The sequence below is a fragment of the Chiloscyllium plagiosum genome, chromosome 3 (assembly GCF_004010195.1).
Source record: "Chiloscyllium plagiosum isolate BGI_BamShark_2017 chromosome 3, ASM401019v2, whole genome shotgun sequence".
In the NCBI taxonomy this organism is placed as follows: Eukaryota; Metazoa; Chordata; class Chondrichthyes; order Orectolobiformes; family Hemiscylliidae; genus Chiloscyllium; species Chiloscyllium plagiosum.
The window spans coordinates 1,315,231-1,342,937 of record NC_057712.1 but is presented as its reverse complement, the minus strand read 5'-3'; the positions used below and the strand labels follow the sequence as shown (position 1 = coordinate 1,342,937).

At 41.4% G+C, this 27,707-nt stretch overlaps 1 protein-coding gene across 6 annotated transcripts in view; it reads right to left on the bottom strand.

Annotated features, from left to right (window-relative positions):
• asxl2 (ASXL transcriptional regulator 2) overlaps nt 1-27,707 on the bottom strand; it is a 267,455-nt gene that overhangs the window by 85,858 nt on the left and 153,890 nt on the right. Inside the window, exon 1 of one of the 6 annotated variants that reach the window (XM_043675935.1) lies at nt 8,366-8,557. The exons of the other annotated variants lie outside the window; for them this stretch is intronic. Within the exon in view, the coding sequence (XP_043531870.1) occupies nt 8,366-8,402 (37 nt within the window). The 5' untranslated portion in view covers nt 8,403-8,557. Of the gene's footprint in view, nt 1-8,365; nt 8,558-27,707 lie in introns of those variants that run through there. 6 annotated transcript variants of the gene reach the window in all.

Sequence of the window (27,707 nt, the reverse complement as noted above, 5' to 3'; positions counted from 1 at the left end):
CTCTGTCTGATCCTTGTTTCCTCAACCTTATGTAAGCCTCCTTCTTCCTCTTTACAAGACATTCAACCTCCCTCGTCAACCAAGGTTCCCTCACACGACCATTTCTTTCCTGTCTGACCGGTACATACATATCAAGGACACGTCGTATCTGTTCCTTGAAAAAGTTCCACATTTCCACGACATCCTTCCCCGACAGCCTATGCTCCCAATTTATGCTCCTCAGATCCTCTCTTATAGCAGGTTATTGTTTAACAGCTGCTGAAAATGTGTTGCTGGAAAAGCGCAGCAGGTCAGGCAGCAGGCATGAGCCCTTCTTCAGGAATCTGGGCAGAGGAGATGACCTGGGGTGTGCAGTGAGAGAGGGGTAGAGGAGATGACCTGGGGTGTGCAGTGAGAGAGGGGCAGAGGAGATGACCTGGGATGTGCAGTGAGAGAGGGGCAGAGGAGATGACCTGGGGTGTGCAGTGAGAGAGGGGCAGAGATGATGACCTGGGGTGTGCCCCTCTCTCACTGCACACCCCAGGTCATCTCCTCTGCCCCTCTCTCACTGCACACCCCAGGTCATCTCCTCTGCCCAGATTCCTGAAGAAGGGCTCATGCCCGAAACATCGATTCTCCTGCTCCTTGGATGCTGCCTGACCTGCTGCACTTTTCCAGCAACACATTTTCAGCAGCTGTTAAACAATAACCTGCTGCTAATAAGAAATTGTGAAAAATTCAAGTTAACAACAAAAGTGAGCATTAGTTATCGGAATATCTATAATACACACTCTTGTTCTATTTGAATGACAAAGGTCGGAGCTGAATGAAATTCCAGGGGATTCAATCAGATCTCTGGTCACAACTCCAACAGGAGACTATCTGAATCTGCTGTTTAGCCTCACAGCCATAGAACCAGAAACCTCCCGAAATGTTCTGACAGGATGCTGCTGAAAGTCTGCTGGAACATCAGCAATGTGTATTATTTTCTTAACCTTTTCAACTGCATCTTCCCCGGAGGTATGGGTAGAGGTAGCATGACTCACAAAATGACCACAACAAACTGCTTCTTCAGTCACCCACAGAGCACAATGAACACCTGTATATTTCAGAGTGTTTCTGCTGGGCTTTACATAACCCCAGTCAGCCAGCAGGGTTCAATGCACGTAACACAAACCACAGACAAACATGATACCCAAATTCTGACCAGTACGTTCAAGAGCAGCTTACATACACAAGTTAACCATTCATGTGCTGAGCTCAATAACATATAATAACATCTCTATTACATACTAAATTCAATAGGTTTACACAGGATTTGGAGTTATCCTCAACGCCAGCATTTATTGGTCATCCTCATTGTCGTTAAGAATTTGGTGGCTGCAGTAATCATAAAGAGGTCAGCACAGAACATCAGCTCCCTGACTGGACCAGGTTAACAGCCCCAATCAGGGAGCCCTGGCTGACAGACATAAACAGGAGTGTCAGGGGTTCTGTTCATTCTAGGAGCTGAGTCTATGCTAGCTAGATCAGTGTCATATCCTGTCCACGTGTTCATAAAGGGGGACTTGATGACGGGATACTGGCCTTTGTGGAGTTATTCCAGTGGTGACTAGAGTGGGATTAATGATGTAACCATGCAAAAGTGGCTACTAGCTAAAGCCAAACTGGACTTTAAACAGGGACTATAACTGGCTTCATCATTAGAAAATGCAGCAAGTGGAGCATATGAACAACAGGGCATTCCTATGGAAATGGACCCCCTCACCAGTCAGACTGAGCATGGGGAACACCACTTGAGTGAAGGCAATTGTACAGCCTCACTCAGGACATATTCTGAACAGAAAGACTCTCGGTCAGCTCCCAGCAAAACCCCAAAACAAATCCAAGCCTCAGCCAAACAGTTAGAAGCAGATTTAGGATCCAAGCTGGTAAGTTATTGTAGGTGCTGACAGTATACGGACTTGAGACAATAAGAGAGTCCCACTGGTCCAGGAATGGGTATGTGGCTGGTACCCCTGGAAGGTCCGCCTACATCTGCTTTGGAACAGTTACATTGGGTCTGATTTGGATGTTGGATCAAAATAAACGTCTGTTTAATTGGTCTCCCAGTTCTAATGGGGGTCAATACCTGCGGGGCCATTTCACTGATCGCAGAAACACTCTTTAAAGAAATTTCTCTGGATTCTAATCCTTAAGTTTATGCAAGACCTTGGCTTATCTGAGAACATATACTGAAGAACCCCTACAGATTAAGTGGCTCAGTGGTTAGCACAACTGCTTCACAGCACCAAATACCCGGGTTTGATTCCAGCCCCAGGCGACTGTCTGTGTGGAGTTTGCACATCCTCCCCGTGTCTCCCTCCGGGTGTTCCGGTTTCCTCCCAAAATCCAAAGATGTGCAGGTTAGTGAATTGGCCAGGCTAAATTGTCCGTAGCATTCAAGTATGTGTAGGTGAGGTGCATTAGTCAGGGGTAAATATAGGATAATAGGGTAGGGGAATGGGTCTGGGTGGGTCACTCTTCGGAGGGTCAGTGTGGACTTGTTGGGCCAAATGGCCTGTTTCCACTCTGCAGGGATTCTATGATTCAATGAACTTCAGTTACAGTCTCTTATGAAAAGCAACTGGTGTAAGTTCCTACTGACTGTTGTAAAAAGGCTTGTTCCCAAGCTTGATGGGTCAGAATTGGTTGAGAAAGATTCAGCTTGATTGGCTGAACATTTTTTGTTTAGAAAATGGCTGCCAGAGTGAAGTTCTAATTAAATTGCCAGACGTGTTTCAGGAAGGTCTAGGGACAATCAAAGGAGCCAAGGCACCTGGCATGTTGACCAGGAAGCAATTCCATGATTCTGCAAGGCCCACCCAGTGCCATCTGCCTTACGGAGAAAAGTTCGGGGCAGGAATCAGGAGGCTGGAAAGTGAAGGAATCATCAAACCAGTCCAGGCTGAATGGGAAGCCCTATAGGTCGGTTCGCCTTTGTGGGAATTTTAAACAAACGGTAAACCACTTTTCACAGTTGGATAGATACCCAATATCTCACACTGAGGATTTATATGTAAAACTGACGGGATGCTGTCCTTCACAAAGCTGGATATGAGCCATGCATACCAACAATTGAGATTAGATGAGGATTCCCAGATGTATGCTACAGTCAATACCCATAAGGGATTTTACCAATATAAATGAGACTGTCTTTTGAGGTCTCGTCTGCCTGTGACATTTTCCAGTGGACAATGAAGAATTTTTTACAAGGTCTATCCAGGTTGCCATTTATCTGGATGATGTGCTAATAACAGGGAAGACCAATAAAGAGCACTTAGAGAACTTGGACATAGTGCTTAAATGTTTCTCCAAGGCAGCTAAATGCCTCAGCAGGGAAAGATTTGTGTTCCAGGCATCCCAAGTGACCTCCTTGGGCTACAGATTCGACAAGACTGGGTTACACCCGTTGGAAGATCAAGTGAGGACGATCAAACATCTGTACCGGAGCTCAGGCCTTTCCTTAGGTTGGTGAATTATTGTGGAAAATTCATACATAACCTGACTTCTATCACATCTACTATTGAATAAGGGTCAGCCCAGGAAATGATCTTGTAGCCAAGATGTAGCCTATAGGGAAATGAAGAGACAGCTATTACCATCTAAGGTGTTATGACCCAAAGCGAGATGTGGTGCTGACATGCAATACCGCCCCATACAGTATCAGCGTTGTGTTGGCTCACCGTGGGCCGAATGGAGAGGATTGTCCAATAGCGTATGCTTCCTGGACTCTGGCTGACACTGAACCAAAACATACCCAGATAGAGAGGGAAGGTTTGCCAAGACTGTGGAACTGTCTGACAGCACAGATGTAAATTTGTAACATTAACAGGGCACAGACCTCTGTGAGGGTGACTTAAAGAGATAGGGCCCTGCTGCCCATTGCTTCAGGTCAAATTCAGTGGTGGGCCCTTATTCTCAATGTGAAAATTACTGGTTGGAGCACCATCCCAGAGGCCAAGTGGCAAATGCAGATGTCTTGAGCTGCCTCCCACTGGCAGATACACCAACTGATAGTATCACTACTGGAGGAGACCATTCTGGTTTTACACTTTCTGGACAGCCTTCCCATCACCGCTGACAATATCAGACTGTTGACACAAAATGATCCGGTTGGGGCAAAACTAAAACAGCTGGTGGTGGTAGGGGAAACAAAAAGGGTCGTTACGTCCAGAACCGAAATCTTTCTGGACACAGTGAGCCCAGAATCACAGTTAAGGATGGCACATTATTATGGGGAGTAAGAGCAATTGTCCTAAACAAAGGTCGACACCATTTTCTGGCTGAACTCCACCAGGGTCATCCAGGGGTTTCCAAAATGAAGATATTGGCGAGAAGTTACAGGACTGGACGCTGACACAGCCGTGTTGGTGATGCAGTGCCCAGGGTCCCACTGGGACAAAAATTACCACCAGCAGCTCCCCCACATTGTGAGAAAGACCGAGTAAACCCTGCACTCAGTTACACGTCAATTATTCAGATCCTTTCATGGGCTCAGTGTTCTCAGTCATTGTGGACACCCACTGGAAGTGGCTGGATGTGCAGAGAGTTCCTTCGGCAAACACAGAGACAATGATTGAAACATTTTTAGCATCATTTACAACACCCAAGTTGCTGAAGTGTTGCTCACAAACATCATTTATCAGCAGGGATTTCAAGTATTTCCTGAAGTCGAATGGCATGTAAGGACAGGTCCATAACATCCACCATCCAACGGTCTGGTGGAAACAGCGGTCAGAATGTTAATGGCAGGCTTAAAGAAACAGCCGGCAGCTTCACTAGATACAAAACTGTTCCGATTTCTGTTCGATTACAGAACCACTCTTACCCAACAACAGGGACAGCTCCAGCAGAGTTGCTAATGAGGAGAGGACTCTGCACCAGGTTAGACCTGATATTCTCGAGGGTGAGGGATGGTGAAATGGCAGCAGAATGCCAAAGCCAGCCAGATGCCATCTCTAAGCAAGAGAGACAGTTTACTTCAGGGGATGAAGTTTGGTGTTGAAACCATAGAAATGGCCCTGCATGGGTAAGAGACATGGTCAACACGAGGTCAGGTCCCATGATGTACAAGTTCACGAAGGTGAGGGGGTCCTGAATAAGCATGTGGACCACAGGAAAGCTGCAAACCCACAATCCGGGGCAAGAGCAAACCATCCCGGGCCCCTCAGAACATCCAGAAAGTCTGTCAGACCCTGTGGCTTCTCCCCCTCCGCCAAGTGTCGAAGAAACCTCTGAGGATGTGAAGGACATGGCAGATATCACTGCCTTGACACCGTTACCGCCTGAAGATGATAAGGAATTTCTTCTAAGATGCTCCATGTGCTAGAGGTGAGTGACAGTCCAGTACCCGGCGCTAGGATCCGAGGCAGAGACAGAGGAGCAAGACCTGGTGTGAAAACACTGCAGGCGAAGCTCCAGGACTCAGAGGGGAAGGAATGTAATGATCGTAACAAAGGTCAGACACGTGGACCTCACAGAATGAGTTCCCTGACTGAGGCTGTTATCCCTGTCCAATCAGGAAGCCCTGGCTAACAGACATACACAGAAATGTGGGTGGGTTTATTGGGTATTTTGAGGACTGGCTTTACTTAGCATGTTGATGCATTGTATATTGATACAACATCTGTATAATCAAACTTTTAAATATTAATCGATTTGAACCCCACAGCAGATGGAGGAGTAACAACCTGTAGAATCTTACTGGAATCTATACTCTCTACTGTAATTTTTTTATTTCACAGGAAAGGAAAATTGCTCGATTTTAAATGTTAGAGTGTACAAATTGCTTTGTTATAATAAAACTAAATGTGTGCATGAATAAAAAATAAAACAGGAGTGTCAGGAGTGCTGTTTACCCGAGGAGCTGGCTCTGTGCTAGCTGGGTCAGTGTCATATACTGTCCTCATGTAACTAAAGGGTCACTTGGTGACAGGACATCAGCCTTCATAGAGTTAGTTCCTTCTTGAATTCCAACAGTCGATCATAGACTCATAAAGGTATACTTCGCAGAAAAAGGCCATTTGACCCATTCAATCTGTGCTGGTCAAAAACAAGCACCTAACCATTTTAATCCCATTATCCAGTCGTCTGTTTGGTGAAGGTAGTCCCATAGTGCTAGCAGTGAAAATACAACAGTGAAGAAACTATGTTTACTTCAAGTGTCACTTCCTAAGATGGATATTTCTTTTGACGGATCATTAATTTTCAGTTCACATGGATTTGTACCATTTTAGGAGGTTAAAATAGAAGATTATAAAGTTTAAACAGGCCTGGGTAATTCCAGTTTAAATATGCTATTCCTACTAACATAAATGTTCTTATGCAACTGCTTTTATCACTGTAGGCCATTTTAATAAATATATTAATTCTTTCTCCAATTTGTATCTTCAGTTCCCATTCAATGCATCAATTTCAACAGGGTTATCATGTTGCTAGCCCTCTCATCTCTTTCTCAGGTTCTTAGTTATGACATGGCCATAGGTCTATCAGTGTTAGTGAGGGGAGTGCAATCCCAACACGACACACCCAGTTAAGTAGAGGTCATTAGGAAGATTTGAAAAGGAAGAATCCTGAGCAACTTTCTCTTCTTCAATTCAGGGATAGGGAGTCCAAAATCATTATCCTCATGATTAGCACAACTCCATCAGCAAACTGACCATACACAATCTGGATGCTTCCTGTTCTGTAGTTCAGTATTAACCACAGTGTATATTTGTACATTGCATTGTCAAGATTATCACATTTTGCTGGCTTTGTGCAAGAAAGCATTGGAAATTGGCACACAGCAGTGTGGAAGACAGCTACACTTGAAGGAATGTATCTTTAAATAACCTATAACGACCAAATTATGTTATTTATTTCCCTGATTGATAGGAGACTGTAGGCACGCGTTATTTCCATCACACCAGTCTAATTATTTATGCACTTTTATAGTGATATGGCCAACAGCAGCTGCCCATTCTATGCATGACTGCCCTTTCCTGAAGGTGTTGACTCACGATGAGGTTATATTAGCACAAGGCTGACGGGAGGGACCTGCTGTATCTCAGGCAGTTCGTTAAGTATTGACAAGATGGTCATATCATCAAAGCCACAGAGCAAGCAGCCTTGCCGCTAGTGACAATTGCGTGTACACATTTCCCAGCAGAAACCACTATGAAACACTCTGAAGCAGATTCTCTGCATTTCCTTGACTTATCAATGTCAGTAGCAGCTTTCTACATGTTACCCTGGCTGGTGTTTGCTTATTCGGTGCAAACTGGAAATAAAATTTGTGACAGAGTTACACCCGATTATGTAATTAGCCAACAGACTGTTGAGAGAACTCAACGACTGCTTAAAAAATAAACTGCAGGTATTATAAAGAGACACCTGGTTTCATCAAAATTCAACTTCACACTCTAATCATATTAAAAAAACCTCTAATTCATTACTTAGTCAAAACAAAACATTTGAAATTACCACAACATTTACTCTGGGAATGTGATCGGTACAGATAAGAAAATATTAACATCGTGTATGGATCCTGCACGATTTTAGTGCTAATATTTACATTTTGTGGGTGGAATCAAATGAAATTGTGCAAAATTTGTGGAATGTTAAACATAACTGAACTCCTAACAGCTTTGCCATTTACCAACCGCTTGCCTATTGCTCCCTAGCCTCCTTTTTAAACCATTTCGGTGATCAATATTCACAATGTTTACATAGTTACTGAATTTCTCTTTCTGGCCAATAAAAGGGAAATGCAATTCTGAAGATGTCAAGTTCCACTCATTGTGCAGTTGCCACTAGTATCAAAGTATTATCCTGATGGTAGCTGCAGTGAACAACAATACAAACTGCTGTAGCTGTGTCCATGATTTCTCAAGGCCTGCCTGTCTGCAAGATCACTCTGCAATAGCAGACACAAGAGAGGTGTGGAGCTATTTACTACAAACTTAAAAATTCAGCAATTTCTCCTGTGATGTTCACTCTGTTCCATTCAAAGGCATTTTTAAGCTGCAGTATTATTTCTGCAATGATTGGTCACATTCAGGTCTGCTGTAAATTCAGTGTTACAATATATGGTCAGTGAATTTCAAAATCCGGCCTCAGGAACGACAGAAAACAATTTCACTTTAGTGAAGAAAGAATGCAGCATTGCACACAAATGCCAGATTTATTTGCATTTCAGAAAAAAGGTTACAGAGTTAAAGTGACTGAAGAATATATGAGTTTGGGTTCCTCCCACATAGCAACCATGACAAGTGGGATTCTGCATGTTTATAATGTTAGTCACTTTAACAGACTAGATTTTCTAAAACACACAAGTTTCCAACTGAGTAACAGTGCTCCTTACCTTTGTACTGATCAGAATAAAAGTTTTTATGTAACATTTTCTTTTTCAGACTAAACCTCTGAACGGTTGAAGCTGCTGCTGTTCTTTGTTTTGTCGTTTCCACCTCCTAAGCTCATTGGTTGAATAGCACAGTAATGCAGTTTATGTCAGCGAAATAAAAGTGTTTCTTTGAAAAAAAAGTGACATTTCCGCTTTCTGTAACTTTATTTCTGTACATATAAGGAAGCGGTTGTTGATTTTTATCAGCAAACTTCCTGTATCAAGAAGAATATGAAATACATGATGTCATGTTGAAAATGCTACAGGCAGAATAAAACGATAACTTTGTAATTTTGCAAACAAGTTGAATGTGCAATGGAACCAATTGCTCTCCGAGTAAATAGCACCTTTTAGATTGTGCCTTTCTATTTATAACTGATTCACAAATCTCTATGCTGACATTGCTGTAAAATGACTTCAACTCCAAGCTCCACCCCTTACCCCTTTACATAGATCAGTCATCTGAATTTAGAGTCTCTTAATTGTCTTTGATGACTTCGTCCAATTCCATGGCTGTTGTCAGAGCCACTGTCTCGAGGTGCCAAGTCAGAGCAGATCACCAGTCTCTTCACTTTGCTTCTTCTCAACATCACCGAAGCTGACGGCTGAACACCGTACAAAATTCAGGCACCAATATGCGTCATTTGGATTAATGTTTGCTTCTTGAAATATGGAAACCACAGAGCTGTTGTTACACCCAAATCACCTGTTCTGAAACACAAACTGTCAACACGAATGGGAAATGACCAATTTAAAATTACTTCCCTTTTACTGATACTTTATGAATTTGTGCTCAACAATCAATTGCCAATATTAATTAGCCAAGTCTTGACAAACAATCAGAACAGTGAATGAGGAACTAGATTCGATGGAGAGGGGAAGAAGTAACAGTCACTGCATTGTATTTACTTCCTGTATCTGGCATTTGAAAAACATTTTGTACTCACAGGTGCCAGTTTCTAGTAAAAAAGCCTGCTGTGCACTCACCTAGAAAGTGTATCACTAAGCACTGACACTGTCAACAACAACTGACAGACTCTTACATCTGTGGACACATCCTGTCGACAAAATCTAATTTTAGTCATACATTCTTGCCATCAAACCCTTCCATTATAAACGTCCAAAAGGAAGGTGTCAGATACTCCAGGTTCAAGTACCATTTCACTAAAGACAGTGCATTCCTAATGAGGCCAAACAGGTTGAATATCAATAGATGCTAAGAACCAATGATTCTTGCTCAGCCTTGTGATGGAAAACAAACCAACACAATTTTCAACACCCGATCACAAAATGCAGGGAAATGTGGATGTTGCTATAGCAACTCAATCGCTCTCCCAGAAGGTTTGGAAGGAGAAGGAAAGGACTTTTTTTTAATGTTTACACATATATTTGAACAGTGGCAGAGTGCTACTACAGTGTGATAATTTTACATAAGAACCTAATGGTTCCATTTCTGTGCCAGAATAATGGTAGGAATATAAGTTCACAAGTGAACTGCACTGGATGAATTATGTTGCTGTACTTGTACACCATATACAAATTAACTTCCAGAAAATTATTTTTTGACTTTGAGCAAAAAACATTACTACCAATATAAAATAGATTTTGCATTCAAAATAGTAGGAAATGCCCACTTTTAATAGTCAAACTCCAATAACAAATGAAAACTGAAATTCCAGTGATATACTTGCAAAAATTATACAATGCTACCTTTGGTAATCATAAAAGGTACACAGTGGGGACACAGCATACTATAGTCAATGTCAGCCTAAGCACCCTTTCAACAATGTCGTAAGTGTTAGATTACTGTTACTCAGCACCTACTGGATCAAAAATTAGTTATTAATAGTTGTCAGATTTTAAAAATGCAAAATATATTTAGTTTCATACATTTTTATTTCTCTTATCCATTCTTTCCTATCCAACAATTGACTTCTTACATTGACATTGAATTCATCCATTCTAGCATATCCATCCCCTTTGGTCTTTGTATTGACACCTTCTCCAACCTTCAATTTGATTGGTTAATATGTACTTGCTGACCCTGTATCCTCTGGCCATAGGTACACTGTTTCCTTTTCTGTAATGTTACCAAATTGTACTTCTAACACTCTGGTGCACAAAGTTTTGAAAAATACCTGCAATCTGATGGCGTCACAGTACTATGCCACAGCAATATGAAAATACAAAAATGGACAAGATGTATGAATTTAAAATAGGGACCTAGTTAAATATGTAATTCTGACGTAAAGGGAGACTTGTCTCAGCCTAAAGCAACTAAAAAAAGTCTTTCAGAAATCAAAGTTCTTCTGAAAGGGTTCAGGCAATCTGCAGGTGTCATAACCACAGAGCTTATAATGAATAAGAAACATTGTCTCTCTGTGGAAGCCTGCTCACTTACTGAGGGGACCTGTGCAAATAACTCCCAACTATTCATAAAAAATATCACATCTGTTAAATTCTAGCTTACAATTTTAATTCCTTTACTTGGATAGAAAATCTTAAAGCAAATAGAAAGCCTGCAACTTATAATTTTTTTATCTGCATCTAATATTAACGTTTGCATCTATATTTTAGCTAATAACTGTATCTCAGTTTAAATGCTAGTTTTCAGCAATAGTTGTGCAACAAACTAACTTTTATCTTGTTTGAGGCTACTGGTTATGTTAAAATTAAAACAGAAAATATGAACTGTTTGAACAAGCTATGTAACTTCATGCTTCAGGGACCTGGTGTGGTTCTGACACAGGTGAGGCAGGTTTTGAGATCCATTCATTGTTACACTAATGCATTAAGTGTAATTGAAGTGAGCATTATAAACGTGGGTTTGAGTTTATAAAGAAAATTGTCTGTTTAACCTTCTTGTATTGTCATTATACCCATGAATGACGATAATGCTATACCACTTCACATTTGTAAATCTCAGCTCTGGAACCTGTGCTGGTGATAAACACCACAATTCGAAGCAAATACCGGCACCAAAGTGTCAGCAGGGGACTCAGCCCAGTCGGTTCTGACTGCTCCATTGTGCTCTATGGAGCCTTCAATGGCTGAACACAGGACTTCTGTCCCACATTCAGGAGGAAGTCCCACATCAGACAGCCGTTGGCCAATCAGAGTGGTCAGTAGGTCTGCGAACAGCACCATGTTACAGCAGTCACCACAGCTAGTCCCTGAGGTAAAGGAGATAATGGAAGCCAAACTGAAGGTAAGAGGGGGATCTCAGCAATGAGGAGAGTGAAAAGAGTGAGGGAGCTGGGATTGAGAGATAGTGAGGAGAGTTAAAGGCGATTAAGACCTTGTGGAGCCTTGCCTCGATTGGACACAGGAGTGTGGACATTTTTCTGCAGTGGATATAATAGCAATGAAGATCTGATAAAGCACATAGTGGTCACTTACAGTCATTTTAGCACCTCAACAGGCTGCTGAATGCCTGCACCTCACACTGTAAAATGGAAAACGGGGCAGAGGCAGGAATGCATTGAGAAAGTCACATGCTGCATTTAATGAGCCCGTCTTCAACCTCACCAAAAACAGACCATAATACACAACCCTATAGGTCAAATCTTATGGTATTCTGGCTAAGTGCAAGTTACATTTTTGGAGAAATTCTTGCCTGAAGTCCAGCAAGATTTCTCATCTTATCTTACCAAATCTCTTCATTAATTACCTTCTGACTCCTATAGCATCTCTCAAGTCCCAATTTCACCTCAGCTTACCATCTGCTATTTCCAAAACAACTCCCATTGACCAGATATCGACAGAAAGACCAGCATTCCTTGTATCCGCACCATCTGGAAAAGCACTGTACATCCAGACAACTGTTGGCAATCTGTAGTGCTATGGCACAGAGCTGACATCTCATTGCACACACAATTCCATTGGCCCTGCTACTTGTTGTTTAGCTACATTCCACCTGAACACTCCCTCTAAGTCACTGCTGGTCTGACGAAAATGCCCAATGGACACCCACATCTTGTCATGTCCAGTAGGGAACATTACATACAGACAAACCATTGGACAAATCCAGATACGGGCTTTTCTTTATGGTCTTTAAACAGGAACAAAAAAAAATCAATAGAAGCTGCTGTTCACCCCATAATGTCAACTAAATGGTGGCATGATGATCAAAGACTATCCATCAGTCCAATAAACATTAGCATAAATTTGAAAATTTGCAAAAAAGGTGAAATGTCTGACTTTAAAATGAAGACTAATTTATACCTGAATTCTAATCTCTATTACATATCATCTTGACTCAGAATGCACGGTCCCATTGAAACTCAGGATGCTGAAGTTTAATAGAAATTGCTGGAAAATCTCAGCAGGTCTGGCAGCATTTGCAGAGATAAATGAGAATTAATGTTTCAGGTTGAATGACCCTTCCTCAGATCAATTAACGCTGATTTCTCTTCACAGATGCAAGCTCGACCTGCTGAGCATTTACAGCAACTTTTATTTTTGTTTCTGATTTACAGCATCTGCAATCCTTTTGGTTTTTATACTGAAGATCAAGTTTGCTGAATATACTAAAGGTCATCTATCTGCCTCTGTTTCCAGTCTGTACAACTTGATTTACTGTTGTTACACTTTTGACACTGTATGTAGGTCAAGTGTTTCTCATTATAATCCGATTTTCAGATGTGCGTGAATGTTTAATCACTCACACTGCACTAACATAACTAACTCAACTAGCTGTCTGTGGAAAACTACAGGAAAGGAAAATTGCAGGTTTGTTAAACCATCCCAGCTGTTGCAAATAGTATCACAACTTCCCTTGATATATGTGTTCTGGCTTACTCAAGTTTCCAGTTAATGTCAAAGACATTATCCAGCAGATGGATTCAAAATTTGAACAACAGAAACAGCACAATTTAATGTGATTTGTCACATGTTGGTAGGAAATACACCAATGTCTGATTCAGAAAGGACAAGTTCAATTTACTTGGCTGGTTCCTCATTCTTAACACAATTCCCACTTTCATTGTTGAATTAAAAAGATGCAGGTTCCAATTTAAAAAAAAACTAGATGTAATGGTCTACAGATCTTGCTGAAATCTCCAGGATTAATGATGGCCATGGTTATCAAAAAATCGTTGATGTGAGCAAAATATATTACAGCCAATATGAAACAGATTTTACATTCAAAATTGTGGACATATTTCGATATTAATACAATCAAACTCCAATAATCAACTTTTTCTACTGAAAATGGAATTACCAGGGATACACTTACAAAAACTATACAATGGTGCCTTTGGTAATCATAAATGCAAAACAATAACGTTAGCATTAATCGGGGCATAGTGATAGTGTAAAGATTTCCAGCTCCAACAATCTGCACACAGTTATCAGTGCATCAATCAACAGATTGACCTCCAGTTCCAAAGGTCGCTACCACACAGGGGCCTTTGGGTCCTGCACAGTGGGAAGGCTGGGTTAAAGGGGGCATTTTTCTTCAAAAGGTACTTGAGAGAGATTTGTATATCAACAGTAAAGGGTCTAACATGAACCACTGTAACTGGATCTAATTCTGGGCAATAAAGCTGGACAGATAACAAACAGTGGGGCGTATTTTAATGACAGCAACCACAACACAGTACGTTTTAAGTTTGTTCTAGAAAAGGAAAAAGTTGGTCTGCAATAAAAGGGTTTGGACTGGAGATGGCAGATTTTATTAAAATAAGGCAGGATCGTTCCAAAGTAAACAGCTAGTTTGATTTTCAAAGGTTGTGAGAAGATTTGTAGCTCAGGTGCTTGTTGTGGTTCTGTTCGCCGAGCTGGGAATTTGTGTTGCAAACGTTTCATCCCCTGTCTAGGTGACATCCTCAGTGCTTGGGTACCTCCTGTGAAGCGCTTCTGTGATGTTTCCTCTGGCATTTATAGTGGCCTGTCTCTGCCGCTTCCGGTTGTCAGTTTCAGCTGTCCGCTGTAGTGGCCGGTATATTGGGTCCAGGTCGATGTGTTTGTTGATAGAGTCTGTGGATGAGTGCCATGCTTCTAGGAATCCCCTGGCTGTTCTGTCCTATGCAGTGTTTTGTGCAGTCCTTGCATGGGATTTTGTACACTACATTGGTTTTGCTCATGATGGGTATCGGGTCCTTCGTTCTGGTGAGTTGTTGTCTGAGAGTGGCTGTTGGTTTGTGTGCTGTTATGAGTCCTAGTGGTCGCAGTAGTCTGGCTGTCAGTTCTGAAATGCTCCTGATGTATGGTAGTGTGGCTAAGGGATGCCTAAGGGAAAAACAACGGAACGAGGACATGCCGCAACCCAAACGGCTAGCCACACTACCATACATCAGGAGCATTTCCGAACTGACAGCCAGACTACTGCGACCACTAGGACTCGGCGAACAGAACCACAACAGCTAGTTTGATTAGATTAGATGAGATTAGATTACTTACAGTGTGGAAACAGGCCCTTTGGCCCAACAAGTCCACACCGACCCTCCGAGAAGCAACCCACCCAGACCCATTCCCCTAAATTTACCCCTTCACCTAACACTATGGGCAATTTAGCATGGCCAATTCACCTAACCTGCACATTTTTAGGCTAGGTCTACAACAGAACAGTGGGAGCCATTCAAAACAGAATTTGTGAGCAGGTCCAGCATGTTTCCTCGAGGATGAAATGTAACAGCAACAAACCCAGAGAGACCTGGATATCTCAGAATATTCATGACTGGATAAAAAGGAAAAGACAGGTCTTGAGCAAAGGGAACAACAGAAGCCCATTGGAGGAGAGTTCAAGGGGGAACTGAAGAAAGGTGAACAAAGAGGTAAATAAGAAAACACTAGTGGATAAAATTTAGGAGAATCCCGAGATATTCTGTCATATTTGTCAAAGAGATGCACCCATTAGGGACCAAGAGAGTGAGCAAGAGAACATCGATACGGTGTTAAATAAGAACTTCACATCTGTCTTCACTCAGGAAACGGAGAATGTAGGTACAGAGCTTGAGAAGAGGGATGGTGAGATTCTTGAGCAATTTGACATTAGGAGTGAGGAGGCATCAGAGATTTTGAAAATAGACAAATCCCCAGGTCCGGATGGCTTATATCCCAGGCTGCTGTGGAGGGTGAGGGAGGAAATTACAGGACTCAGACCCAAATTTTTAATTCCTCTGTGACCTCAGGGAAAGATGAGACAACTAATATGGCTTCATTTTTCAAGGAAGGTGGTAGAGATAAACCAGGGAATTACAGACCAGTGAGTTTCTCATCAGTGGGAGAGAATCTATTGGAGAAAATTCTGAAGGACAGAATTAATATCCACTTGCAGTGGCAAAGTTTGATCACAGATAGCATAGTTTGTCAGAGGGAGGTCACACCTAACATATTTGATATACTTTTTTGAGGAGGTGACCAGATGTATAGATGAGAGTAGAGCAGTTGATGTAGTGTATATACCTTTGACAAGGTCCCACATAGGAGACTAATTAAAATAAAGGTCAAAAACATGGGATCCATGGCAATTTGAGAAATTGGATCTAAAATTGTTGAATGGTAGGAGGAAGAGGGTGGAGGTAGGAGGCTGTTTGTGTGACTGGGACCTGGTGTCCAGTGGTGTACCACAGAGATGAGTGCTGGGTCACTTATTATTTTTCATACATATATAAATGATTTAGAAAAATGTAGTGGGGATGGTAAGATGATTGGCTGACTGCTTGACAGTGAGGAAAAAGTGGATTACAGGAAGCTACAGGAAGGTTGGTTAGATGGGCAGGTCAGTGGCAGATGGAATTTAACCCAGATAAATGTGAGATGGTGTACTTTAGAAGAAGTAACAAGACAATGGATTACTCGATGAATTGTAAGACATGAGGAAGCTCAGAGGATCACAGGGATCTTGTGGCATTTGTCCTGGACAGGTTAATACAGTAGTTAAGAAACTATATCGGACACTAGCGTTTATCAGTCATGGTGTAAACTATATGAGCAGGCAAATCACGATGGAGCGAGACAGCACTATGGTGAGGCCACAGTTGAAGTACTGTGTGCAGTTCTGGTCCCCACACTATAGGGAGGATGTGATTGCAATGGAGCAGGTGCCGAGGAGATTCATCAGGATGGTGCCTGGGATGGAGCTTTTCAGTGATGAAGAGAGGCTGGATAAACTTGGGCTGTTTACATTGGAGCAGAGAAGACTGAGTGGGGACTTCAGAGAGGTGTAGAGGATTAGGAGACCCATGGGCAGGATGGATCGGAAGCAGCTGTTTCCCTCCATTGTAGGGTCAATAACAAGGGGGAATCATATTAAGGTGAAAGGCAGGAGGTTTCAGAAGGGATTTGAGGAAAACATTTTTCACCCAGAGCATGGTGGGAATCTGGAATGCACTGCTTGGATGGTAGCAGAGGCAGAGTCAAGAGTGTGGTACTGTAAGAGCACGGCACGTCAAGCAGCATCCGAGGAGCAGAAGAATTGCTCTTCATCAGGAAGGGCTTATGCCCGAAACATCGACTCTCCTGCTCATTGGATGCTGCCTGACCTGCTGTGCTTTTCCAGCTCCACACTCTTGACTCTGCCTCTGCCAACATCCAAGCAGTGCATTCCAGATTCCCACCATGCTCTGGGTGAAAAATGTTTTCCTCAAATCTCTTCTGAAACCTCATCTCCGGCATCTGCAGTCCTCACTTTCTCCATAGTAATTGAGGCAGGAAATCTCATAACCTTTAGGAAGTATGTGACTGAGTACTTGAAACGTCATAACACACAAGTTATGAGTCAACTGCTGGAGATTTGGACTGCTGGAAATAGGTTGGTGCAGACTCAATAGACCAAAGGGCCCCTTCTATTGTGGTATGACCCTATGACTGGAACACTGCTTGTTTACTCTTGGCATCCCTACTTGACATGTTGTAGAAAGAGAGCTAACTATTCTGTTAAATGGACCCAGCTCTACTGTATTTTAACATTTCTCATTATTGAACATATTTCACTCCTGAGTTTCCCAGTCGTTATTTCCTGCCAAAGTCAAGATTTCCTAACTAGTACAAACAGTGAAAACAAACAGTAAAAATGCAAACTGCCTTTTCTTAACCTCACTTAAGCTCTGACCTAATGACGGTTCTATCCATTCCTGTTGATCTTTAATATGTATCCACTTGTATAAAATGGTAAAATGCAAATGCAGAACATGGCTGAGCTTGTTAAAGCAGGAACATCTTGAGTACACAGTGTAAACCACACTCCAGTCCTATGTTGCTACTGATGACATCTTGGTGCCCCAGTAACCACATTGAACAGTTACAACCATCCTCAGCCAACCACAGGCTGTGACTCAGAGCGAATGAACCAGACGCCAACAGGAAGTCACTTTCTTAAAGTCACAGGACACCAATTCTCCCTGGTCATTATAGACAGAATACAAACTTTTCAAAAATTTTTAAAAGCTTTTATCCAGAATGCAAAACTGATTTCCTGAAGTGCAGAGATGGTTTCATAATTATCAGTATTTTAAACAACATCAAAACAGAACAAGCTTGAGGAACTTGGTGACCTCTGCCAGCCATATGGTCCCAGCATGTTCCAGATCCTTCATGGATTGTGCATATGGGAAATCTAAAACCAAAACAGAAAATACTGGGAGGTACTCAGCAGCTTGGGCAGCAAAGTCTCCTCCAATTCTTTTGGAGTATGTACTTGATATCTATCTTAATTCTAAGGTCACGCTTTCAAGGCGAGAGTTGGAAAGCTTAAGGGAGATATATGTGGCAAGTACTTTACACAGACGGTGGTGGGTGTCTGGAACCCGTTGCCAGCAGAGGTAGTAGAGGCAGGCACAGTAGGTTCATTTAAGATGTGTCTGGACAGATGCATGAGTAGGCGGGGAGCAGAGAGTTACAGATGCTTAGGAATTGGGTGACTGGTTTAAACAGTAGATTTGGATCGGCTCAGGCTTGGAGGACCGAAGGGCCTGTTCCTGGGCTGTAAATTTTCTTTGTTCTACTGTTGCTTCGTACATTCCTCCTGATGTGAAACACATTAGGACATAAGAACTAGGAGCAGGAGTAGGCCGTCTGCCCCCTTACAGCCTGCTCTGCCACTCAATAAGATCATGACCAATCTTTTCATGGCCTCAGCTCCACTTGCCTGTGTTTTCACATTTCCCCTAATTCCTTCATTTTTCAAAAAGCTATCTCCCTTCACTTTAAAAGCGATTACTGAAGTAGCGTCAACTACTTCCCTGGGCAAGGAATTCCACAGATTAACAACCCCCGGGTGAAGAAATTCCTTCTCAGTTCATTTCGAAACCTGCTTCCTCTCATCTGGAGACCATGCCCTCTTGTCCTAGTCTCACCCACCAATGGAAACATCCTGTCTGATTCTATTTTGTCGATTTCCTTCATAACTTTATATGTTTCTGTAAGACCCCCCTCAGTCTTCTGAATTCCATTGAATATAGTCCCAGTCTAATCAGCCTCTCTGCATAAGCCAAACCCCTCAACTCCAGAATCAACCCTAGTGAACCTCTTCTGCACCCCCTCCAGTGCCAGGACATTCTTTCACAACTAAGGAGATCAAATCTGCACACAGTATTCCAGGTGTGGACTCACCAGCACCTTGTACATCTGTAACATTACCTCTCTGCTTTTAAACTCAACCCTTTAGTAATGAAGGACAAAATTCCATTTGCCTTCCTATTTACTTGCTGTACCTGCAGACCAACCTTCTGCAATTCATGCACAAGGACACCCAGATGCCTCTGCACAGCAACATGCTGCAACGTTTTACCATTCAAGTAATATCCTATTTTGCTGTTACTCCTACCAAAATGTATGACCTCACATTTATAAACATTGTATTCCATCTGCCAAACCTTTGCCCACTCACTCAATGTATCCATGTTCCTCTGCAAAATTTCACAGTCCTCTGCAACTTTGTTCTGCCACTCATCTTAGTGTCATCAGCAAATTTTGACACCACACACATGGTCCCCAACTCCAAATCATTGATATACATTGAAAATAGTTGTGGTCCCAACACTGATCCCTGAGGCACACCACTAATCATTGACATTTTATTGCATTAGAGGTGCTGCTTAAACGTAAGTTACTGCACAAATGTAAGAGTACTTGTGCAAAGGCTGAGAAGTTACTGGCAAGAGAAATATTGTCCCACAGTTGTTAGGAAAGCAGCTTCCATTGCATGGCAACCACATGCAGTAGCACTATAGTTAATTACACAACTCCTTCATGTTTGAAACTAAGTTCAAACAAAACCAAAGACATTTTCCCATCATTTTTACTACAATGCTAGCAACAATTCCCAAGAAGATGCTCCCTACATTTTAAATTAGATAACATGCTGCCGTGAATTATACCACACATCATACACACGTTAATGGGCATGGTGGCTGATTAGCATCACAGATAAAACCAGATAACTGGATTGGTACCAAAGCACTGAATGTTCAAGATCTTATACAGTAGTTTTTCTTTCCTGATAACTTCTTTTAAGCAATTGAGAGCTCTATACTTAAAACTTACACTTTTGAATGTGTCAGTGTGGATTGGGGTGTACAAAGTTAAAAATCACAGAACATCAGGTTATAGCCCAACAGGTTTATTTGGAAGCACACTAGCTTTCAGAGCGCTGCTCCTTCATCAGGTGGTTGTGGAGTATAAGATCGTAAGACACAGAATTTATAGCAGAAGTTTACAGCGTGATGCAACTGATATTATATATTGAAAAACACCTGGATTGTTTGTTTAGTCTTATCATGGTCATTCTAAAAGATGAGACTTAACAAACAATCCAGGTGTTTTTCAATATATAATATCAGTTGCATCACGCTGTGAACTTCTGCTATAAATTCTGCGTCGTACGATCTTATATTCCACAACCACCTGATGAAAGGGCAGCACTCTGAAAACTAGTGCTTCCAAATAAACCTGTTGGACTATAGCCTGGTGTTGCGTGATTTTTAACTTTAATCTTACAAATATAAATTAACAGTGCTCTCTATTCTGAGGTTTAGTTTTATAAGAATGCTTTTCTTTAAATCGAGAAAACAATCTAATTATGTTATTGGTTCAATAAGGCACACTCATTAACAAAATATAGATGATAACTGCTTGAATCCACCTCTAATCCATCCGTAAAATAATTTCATGCTATCCATTGTTTCTTCTCTCAAGATGTCAAACATTGAGTTACAGAATCATAGAGATCTACAGCACAGAAAAACAAACCCTTATGTCCCAGTCCTATTTAAAAAGTGAGCAATCTCTGACAGGTTTATTGTATCTCTGGGCTATAGGATAGAGTGTTCACTCCAGAGATTGTTGTGCAGAGTTGACCTATATTCCATGAATGAAATTGAAAAAAAATCTCTTATAAAGATAAACATTTATTTCAAGGATTTAATCCTTATAAAACAAACATTTGTAATCAAAGCCTCATATCAAAGACAATTAACCAATTTATAACCAATCAGAACTGTCAGTCAAACTGAATTTACAGCACCCCCACCCCCCACGATGCCCACCCCCATGTGATATTGAAAAGGTGGTGGGAACGGTCGAGTAATACTTTATAATCACAGCCCTCAGGCTAAGTCAACAAACATTGATTGAAATTGCAAACACATTTCGTTCAACCGAGTCACAGTAAAACTTTCTCTTTTCAAATTAATTGACAACTTAACAGACCCTCAAATTTTATCCACCTTTTACACATAATAGTTACATAATAATCCCAAAGGGGTGCCTAATCCTCTCCAAAGAGAAACTTGGTCCTCTCCAAATAACTTGAGGAGATTTAGACCTTTTGCTCAAAATGTCTAAAGTTCATGAATATTTTTTCAGAAACACAGATGACACTGTGGGAAAATTGGGAGGGTGCTCGATTTGGGCGTGAATCTTCCAAAATTGGTGCTCCAGCACCATCCTTTTGACTTAATTTAATATTGTCACATGTACCAAGACACATTGAAAAGTATTACTTTGTATGCTATCCAGATAAATCATACCTTACGTAAGTACATCAGAGGAATAGAACAAAGTGCAGAATATAATGTTACAGCTGCAGAGGAGCCTTGCTGTGGAGGTGCTGGTGTTGGACTGGGGTGGACAAAGTCAGAAGTCACACATCACCTGACGAAGGAGAAGGGCTCCGAAACTTTGCGATTTCAAATTATCTGGTTGGACTATAACCTGGTGTAGAGTGACTTCTGACTTTAGCTACAGAGAAAGTGCAAATAACGATCCACTCTAATATGAGAGGCCTGTTCATTAGTCTGATAATAGCAGGAAGAAGCTGTAAATCATGGTTGTAGCACAGAACTTTTTCAACTCAGCAAAACATCTGGCCAAAGAATAACATTGATCCATTCCAGTGATGTAAACTTACATACAAAGCTACTTTCCATTTATTCACACTGAGGGCATGCATACATTTTTAAATTTGTATTTAGATTGTTTCAAAAATCTGCTATGACATTCTCACATTTCATATTATTTTGTAACAAATGTAACTATTTTTTGAGAACTAAACTTTTACAGCTCCACTGGGGTGTATGAAAATTGCTAGAAATTGGTCTCGATCAAGCTATTGTGATTGGTTATCCCTCGACATGCCGTTTCCCACCATTGCTTTGTGGCAGAGGTCCCCAGGTATTTCCAATGAAAGTGGTTGGAACAAATTAATCAGGTGACTTTTTTGGAGAGGAGTTTGAGAAGTGGGGATTGTCTGTCCTATCAATTTTGACCTCCAACTCCTTACAAAGATGTTTATCAAAAACATAATTTCAAGAATATATCTTTGGTTGGAACTGTAGAACTCTTTGTAGAATCCTCCAACATTTTCCAAAAGATTTATGTGAACAAGGATAATGCTTCACATTTCCATATTAATGGAGACTAAGACATGAAACAAATGAGCCCCATGAATTTGCTCATGCTAGCAGAGCTGCACATTGATACAATTTGCCCACATTTTACCCTTTAGTCCTTGTGTTTCAGACAAAAAGACCAGGTACCCTGAAAATTGGTCATATTATGTTTTAGCTGAAAATGTGTTGCTGGCAAAGCACAGCAGGTCAGGCAGCATCCAAGGAGCAGGGGAATCGACGTTTTGGGCATGAGCCCTTCTTCAGGAATGAGCAAAGTTTGTCCAGCAGGCTAAGATAAAAGGTAGGGAGGAGGGACTTGTGGGAGGGACGTTGGAAATGTGATAGGTGGAAGGAGGTCAAGGTGAGGGTGATAGGCCGGAGTGAGGGTGGGGCCGGAGAGGTCAGGAAGAAGATTGCAGGTTAGGAAGGCGGTGCTGAGTTCGAGGGATTTGACTAAATTAAGAGAATTGGGCTAAAATAAAACTGCTAATAGTTAAAATATTTTTTCAATAGTTCACTATTTGGAGAGAGTGAATTTAACTCCTTAAATTCGCTATCAATTCCACTCCTGATTCGTCAATTTGAAGCAGTCAAAAGCGAACTAAAGTTATTTGTTCTCTATCTTTGTGGAATTTTTGAATGATCTGTGCGCCAATATTGTACATCATCTGACTTCTCTTCAGTGACCATTTCAGGTGTAAGAGTACTACCCAACTGTTCGAGGGTTGGGACTGAGACAAGGTGGCGGGAAGGGAAATTAGGAAACTGGAGAAGGCTGAGGTCATCTCTTGTGGTTGGAGGGTTCCTAGGTGGAAGATGAGGCGCTCTTCCTCCAGCCGTCGTGTTGCTATGGTCTGGCGATGGAGGAGTCCAAGGACCTGCATGTCCTTGGTGGAGTGGGAGGGGAAGTTGAAGTGTTGAGCCACGGGGTGGTTGGGTTGGTTGGTCCGGGTGTCCCAGAGGTGTTCTCTGAAACGTCATGAGAGCAATGGATAAAATGAGGAATTGCTTTTGCACTCAAAACTTTCATCATGAATGCACTAATACTGTTTGCAAGTTGAAATTGTTCTCCACTTAGACATGTTCTCTGGCCCCACCTTGGTTTAATTGTGCCCATTGGAAGTCTCTACCAGGAGCCACACACAGATTTCCTTATGGCTATCCCATTGGTGACCACTTAGCCAGCAATCAGAGCTGCGATTATCACAGTAACAAAAATCACAAGCTCAATGGAGAATTGGGGAAACTGGACAACTCTCCAGGAAGGAGAACGGAAATCAACCAGAAGAAATAAACATCCATAGTTTAAAGCAAGTACTGAAGCAGTCAGTACTGGGGCATCTTTTAGAAAATACTAAATAATCAGGTACCATGGTTACAGCAACACAATATCCATCCCCAAAGATTACAGCCTGTAAATAAAATCAATTGAAAATGTCACCCCAGATATGTTCAGCACAACCTACCGCTGTAACACATGATGGGCAGTTCAACTCAGTGGAGATGCAACTTTTACAGCCACAGGTGGAACAGCTGCTCAGTTAAGAGATTAACAGCCACAGGACAATAGAAACAAGGGCAGAAACACTTAGAAAATGTATTAATGAGAAGGGACTTCTTTTCTCATTTACATTGGCAGTATATTGTAAATGCTAATTTTTCATGTTTCACTCTCAATTTGTGTCTAATAGTCACTCATCTGAGTTAACAATTACTTGGTGCCTATGCAATAACTTCTCACATTCAGTACTTTATCTTCAGTCTCCAACTGCTCAGCTACCAGACTGAAGATTCTGTTGCAGCAGACACCTTCATGGTATCTGTCAATTGTTAGATTATTTGAGCAAGTTCAGACTTAAAGATTCTTTTTCCTATTAATAATGGCACTGCAAGGGAAATGGGGCATCAAGAGAAGGGCAAGAAACAACTGAAATTCGATGGATAGAGAACTGGCTGGACAACAGGGGCTAGAGAGTAGTAATGGAAGGGAGTTTCTCAAAAGTGGAGACCTGTGACCAGTGGGTGTTCCATGGGGATTAGTGCTGGGACCACTGTTGTTTGTGATATACATAAACGATCTGGAGGAAGGTAAAGGTGGTCTGATTAGCAAGTACGCAGATGATACAAAGATTTGGTGGTGTAGCAGATAGTGAAGGCGACTGTCAGAGAATACAATAGAATACAGATAGATTAGAGAGTTGGTCGGAGAAATGGCAGATGGAGTTCAATCCGGGCAAATGCAAGGTAACGCATTTCGGAAGATGCAATTCAAGAGCTAACTATACAGTAAATGGAAAATCCCTGAGGAAAATTGATGTACAGAGAGATCTGGGTGTTCAGGTCCAGTGTTCCCTAAACGTGGCAATGCAGGTCAGTAAAGTGGTCAAGAAGTCATACGGCATGCTTTCCTTCATCGGACGGGGTATTGAGTACAAGAGTTGGCAGGATATCTTACTGTTGTCTAGGACTTTGGTTTGTCCACATTTGGAATACTGTGTACAGTGTGGTCACCACATTACCGAAAGGATGTGGATGCTTTGGAGAGGGTGCAGAGGAGGTTCACCAGGATATTGCTTGGTATGGACAGCACTAGCAATGAAGAGAGGTTGTGTAGATTAGGATTATTTTTATTAGAAAGACAGATGTTGAAGGATCAATCTGATTGAGGTCTACAAAATCATGAGAGGTATAGACAGGGTGGATAGCAAGAAGTTTTCTTCAGCCCCCCACCCCAAAATGACAAACTCAATTACTAGGGGTCACGAATTCAAGGAGAGAGGGGAAAAGTTTAGGGGAAATATGCGTGGAAAGTTCTTTACACAAAGGGTGGTGGGTGCCTGGCACGTGTTGCAAGTGGAGGTAGTAGAGGCAGTCACGATAGCATCATTTAGGATGTATCTAGACAGATACATGAATGGGCAGGGAGCAAAGGGATACAGATCCTTAGAAAATAGGCGACAGGTTTAGATAGAGGACCTGGATCGGCACAGGCTTGGAGGGCCAAAGGGCCTCCTCCTGTGCTGTAATTTTCTTTGACACTGAAGAAGGTTCACTGGACCCGAAACGTTAACTCTGCTTTCTTTCCACAGATGCTGTCAGACCTACTGAGTTTCTCCAGCTATTTCTGTTCTTCCTTCAGATTTCCAGCATCCACAAATCTATATATTAACATGAAGTAATTGTGCAGGGACAGAGAGAAGCATAAATTAGTGTAGGTGGTTTCACTGTTAATCCCATAGAAATAAAGCAGGATAGAGAGAAGAAAAGATTTCATTAAGAAAAAGGAGATACAAAGAATTTATTAAAAACATGAAACCATTTAAATTTTAGACGTTTAAAATTTCCAACAACAAAGAATGAATGAGGCTCCATGCTTGTAACAGATAATTGCTAGTGTTAGTGAGGGAGATTTACACTAACTAACAGTTATCACATTGCTCAGAAGGTACATCTGCTTATAATGACAAGACTTCAATCTCTGAAGTTAGTTCCGTCATATCTACCTCACAAATCCAGCAACTTCATCCCATACATGCATTTCAATGGCGACAAAAAAATAAAATCTTGCCTTCGTAAAGTTATTGGCAAATCAGCAAAATGTAGAGAGCAAGACGTGAATATTTCAGCGTAACTATGAACTTGCCCCTCACCCGAAGTTGCTATGTACATGTGAATAATGGTGAATATTGAAATAAATCTACAGAGGCTAGTATCCTGGCTTGGAGAGTCATTGACACTGATCCGGTTCCCTCAGAGGCAACTCTCAGAGTGAACAGAACCTCAGGCACTCCTGCTTATATCTGTCAGCCAGGGTTCCCTGATTGGACTAGATTAACAGCTCCAATCAGGGAACTCCTTCTGTAAGGTCCACCTGGCTGACCTCATTACAATTATTACAAGTAACATTAACCTCATTGATACTTTGACGCTAAGTTCAGACATTGTTTAGTATGAGTTTCTATGAAGAAATTTGCTCGCATGAGCCGACTACTACTTTAGGCACTTTCAGATACAAATGTGTATCTGAGTTTGAGGTGCGTTTGTAATTCAAACAATTAACTTCCTAAAAATATTTCATTTTGAAGTCACTCCCTTTAGGCTTACTTAATTCCATGATATATTTTGCATACACTGCCTGTTTAGCTGTGCAGTCCAGGATTCATTTTCACAAGTAGCAGATTGCTCTTTTTATTAATCAGTAAAAAGAAATCTCAAGTCAAAGCACAAAATATTCCCAGTTCCCAATTAATATTACATAATATAACTTGCTAGAGATTGAAGATTAGGCTGTATGCAAAACATAGTGGTGCTTTAATACATGATGAACTATGTACTGCAAACAAGCTCAACCTGTTCTTATGTTGTCACTCATATCATACAGATTATAATTATGCACAATCACCTTTTACATTAACTATGAGCACCATAGGAAGTCAATTCACCAACTTTCTGCTAATTGATGCTCAACTCAAATGACTGCTTGAGCACTCGATTGGTCAAACAGATAACACACAAGGGGGGCAGGAACCCAGCTGGAACACTTTAAACCAGTGCCAAGTAATTTTCAACACCAGCAATTAAAATGTGTTTTTAGCAAAATTCTGTCCATACAATAAATATTCATTTTCTGGGTGGCGGGGTGGAAAGAAGCCTTTTAGTCATTCTTAAGCTGCCAGAGAGTGTAGAATAAATCACAAATACCAAAAATATTGAAAGGTTGCCAATGAAGACAAGAGGATCTTTTCCTTGATTTTTTTCCCTGGGACACAGCAGAAATTCTAAACTGACACTGTCTGAGTAAACATTGATGGGTTTGATTTTGGAGGAGTATCAGGATCAGAGTTTCAGTGTGCACACAAATTAAAAATTGCTTTTAATCCAGTGACTTGGGGACGGTTTTGGTTTTTCAAAGAGCCAATGAGGGCTACAGTGAGGAATGCAGATCCTGCCAATGAATGACCCAGCACGTTCCTGAAGGAACTTGTTAAGAGGCCTGTCTTTTCTTGGATTCAAATTTTCAATTTTTTTCCCCACTGAGCCAACTTCTTTCCAGTTTGTCACAAAATCCAAAAGATTTATTTGGAATTGTTCTTACATTTAATATGTAGCCTATGATCACAACCACTGAGGGTTATGATCAGGATGTATCATTCATCAGAGCATCGATGTGCTAACCCTGCTTTTAAAGTCCAGCCCAATGTCTCTCAATGGTTACGTAGTAACCTGACGGTTAACTTTTACTGAGTAATATTAGGAGTCAGCAGTGATTTATTGTTTGATTCCAATTTTGAGTGAAAACCTAGTGGATTCTTATTCCACTTCCCAAAGACCTGGCCACAAAATTCAAGCTGGTGCCTCACTGAAGAACTAACGAAAATCAACAAATTAAACAATGCCTTGCTGTCCATTGAAGATGGTAACGAATATCCCATGGCAGCTTTGGAGAAGAACAAGGGAGTTCTTCCAATGTC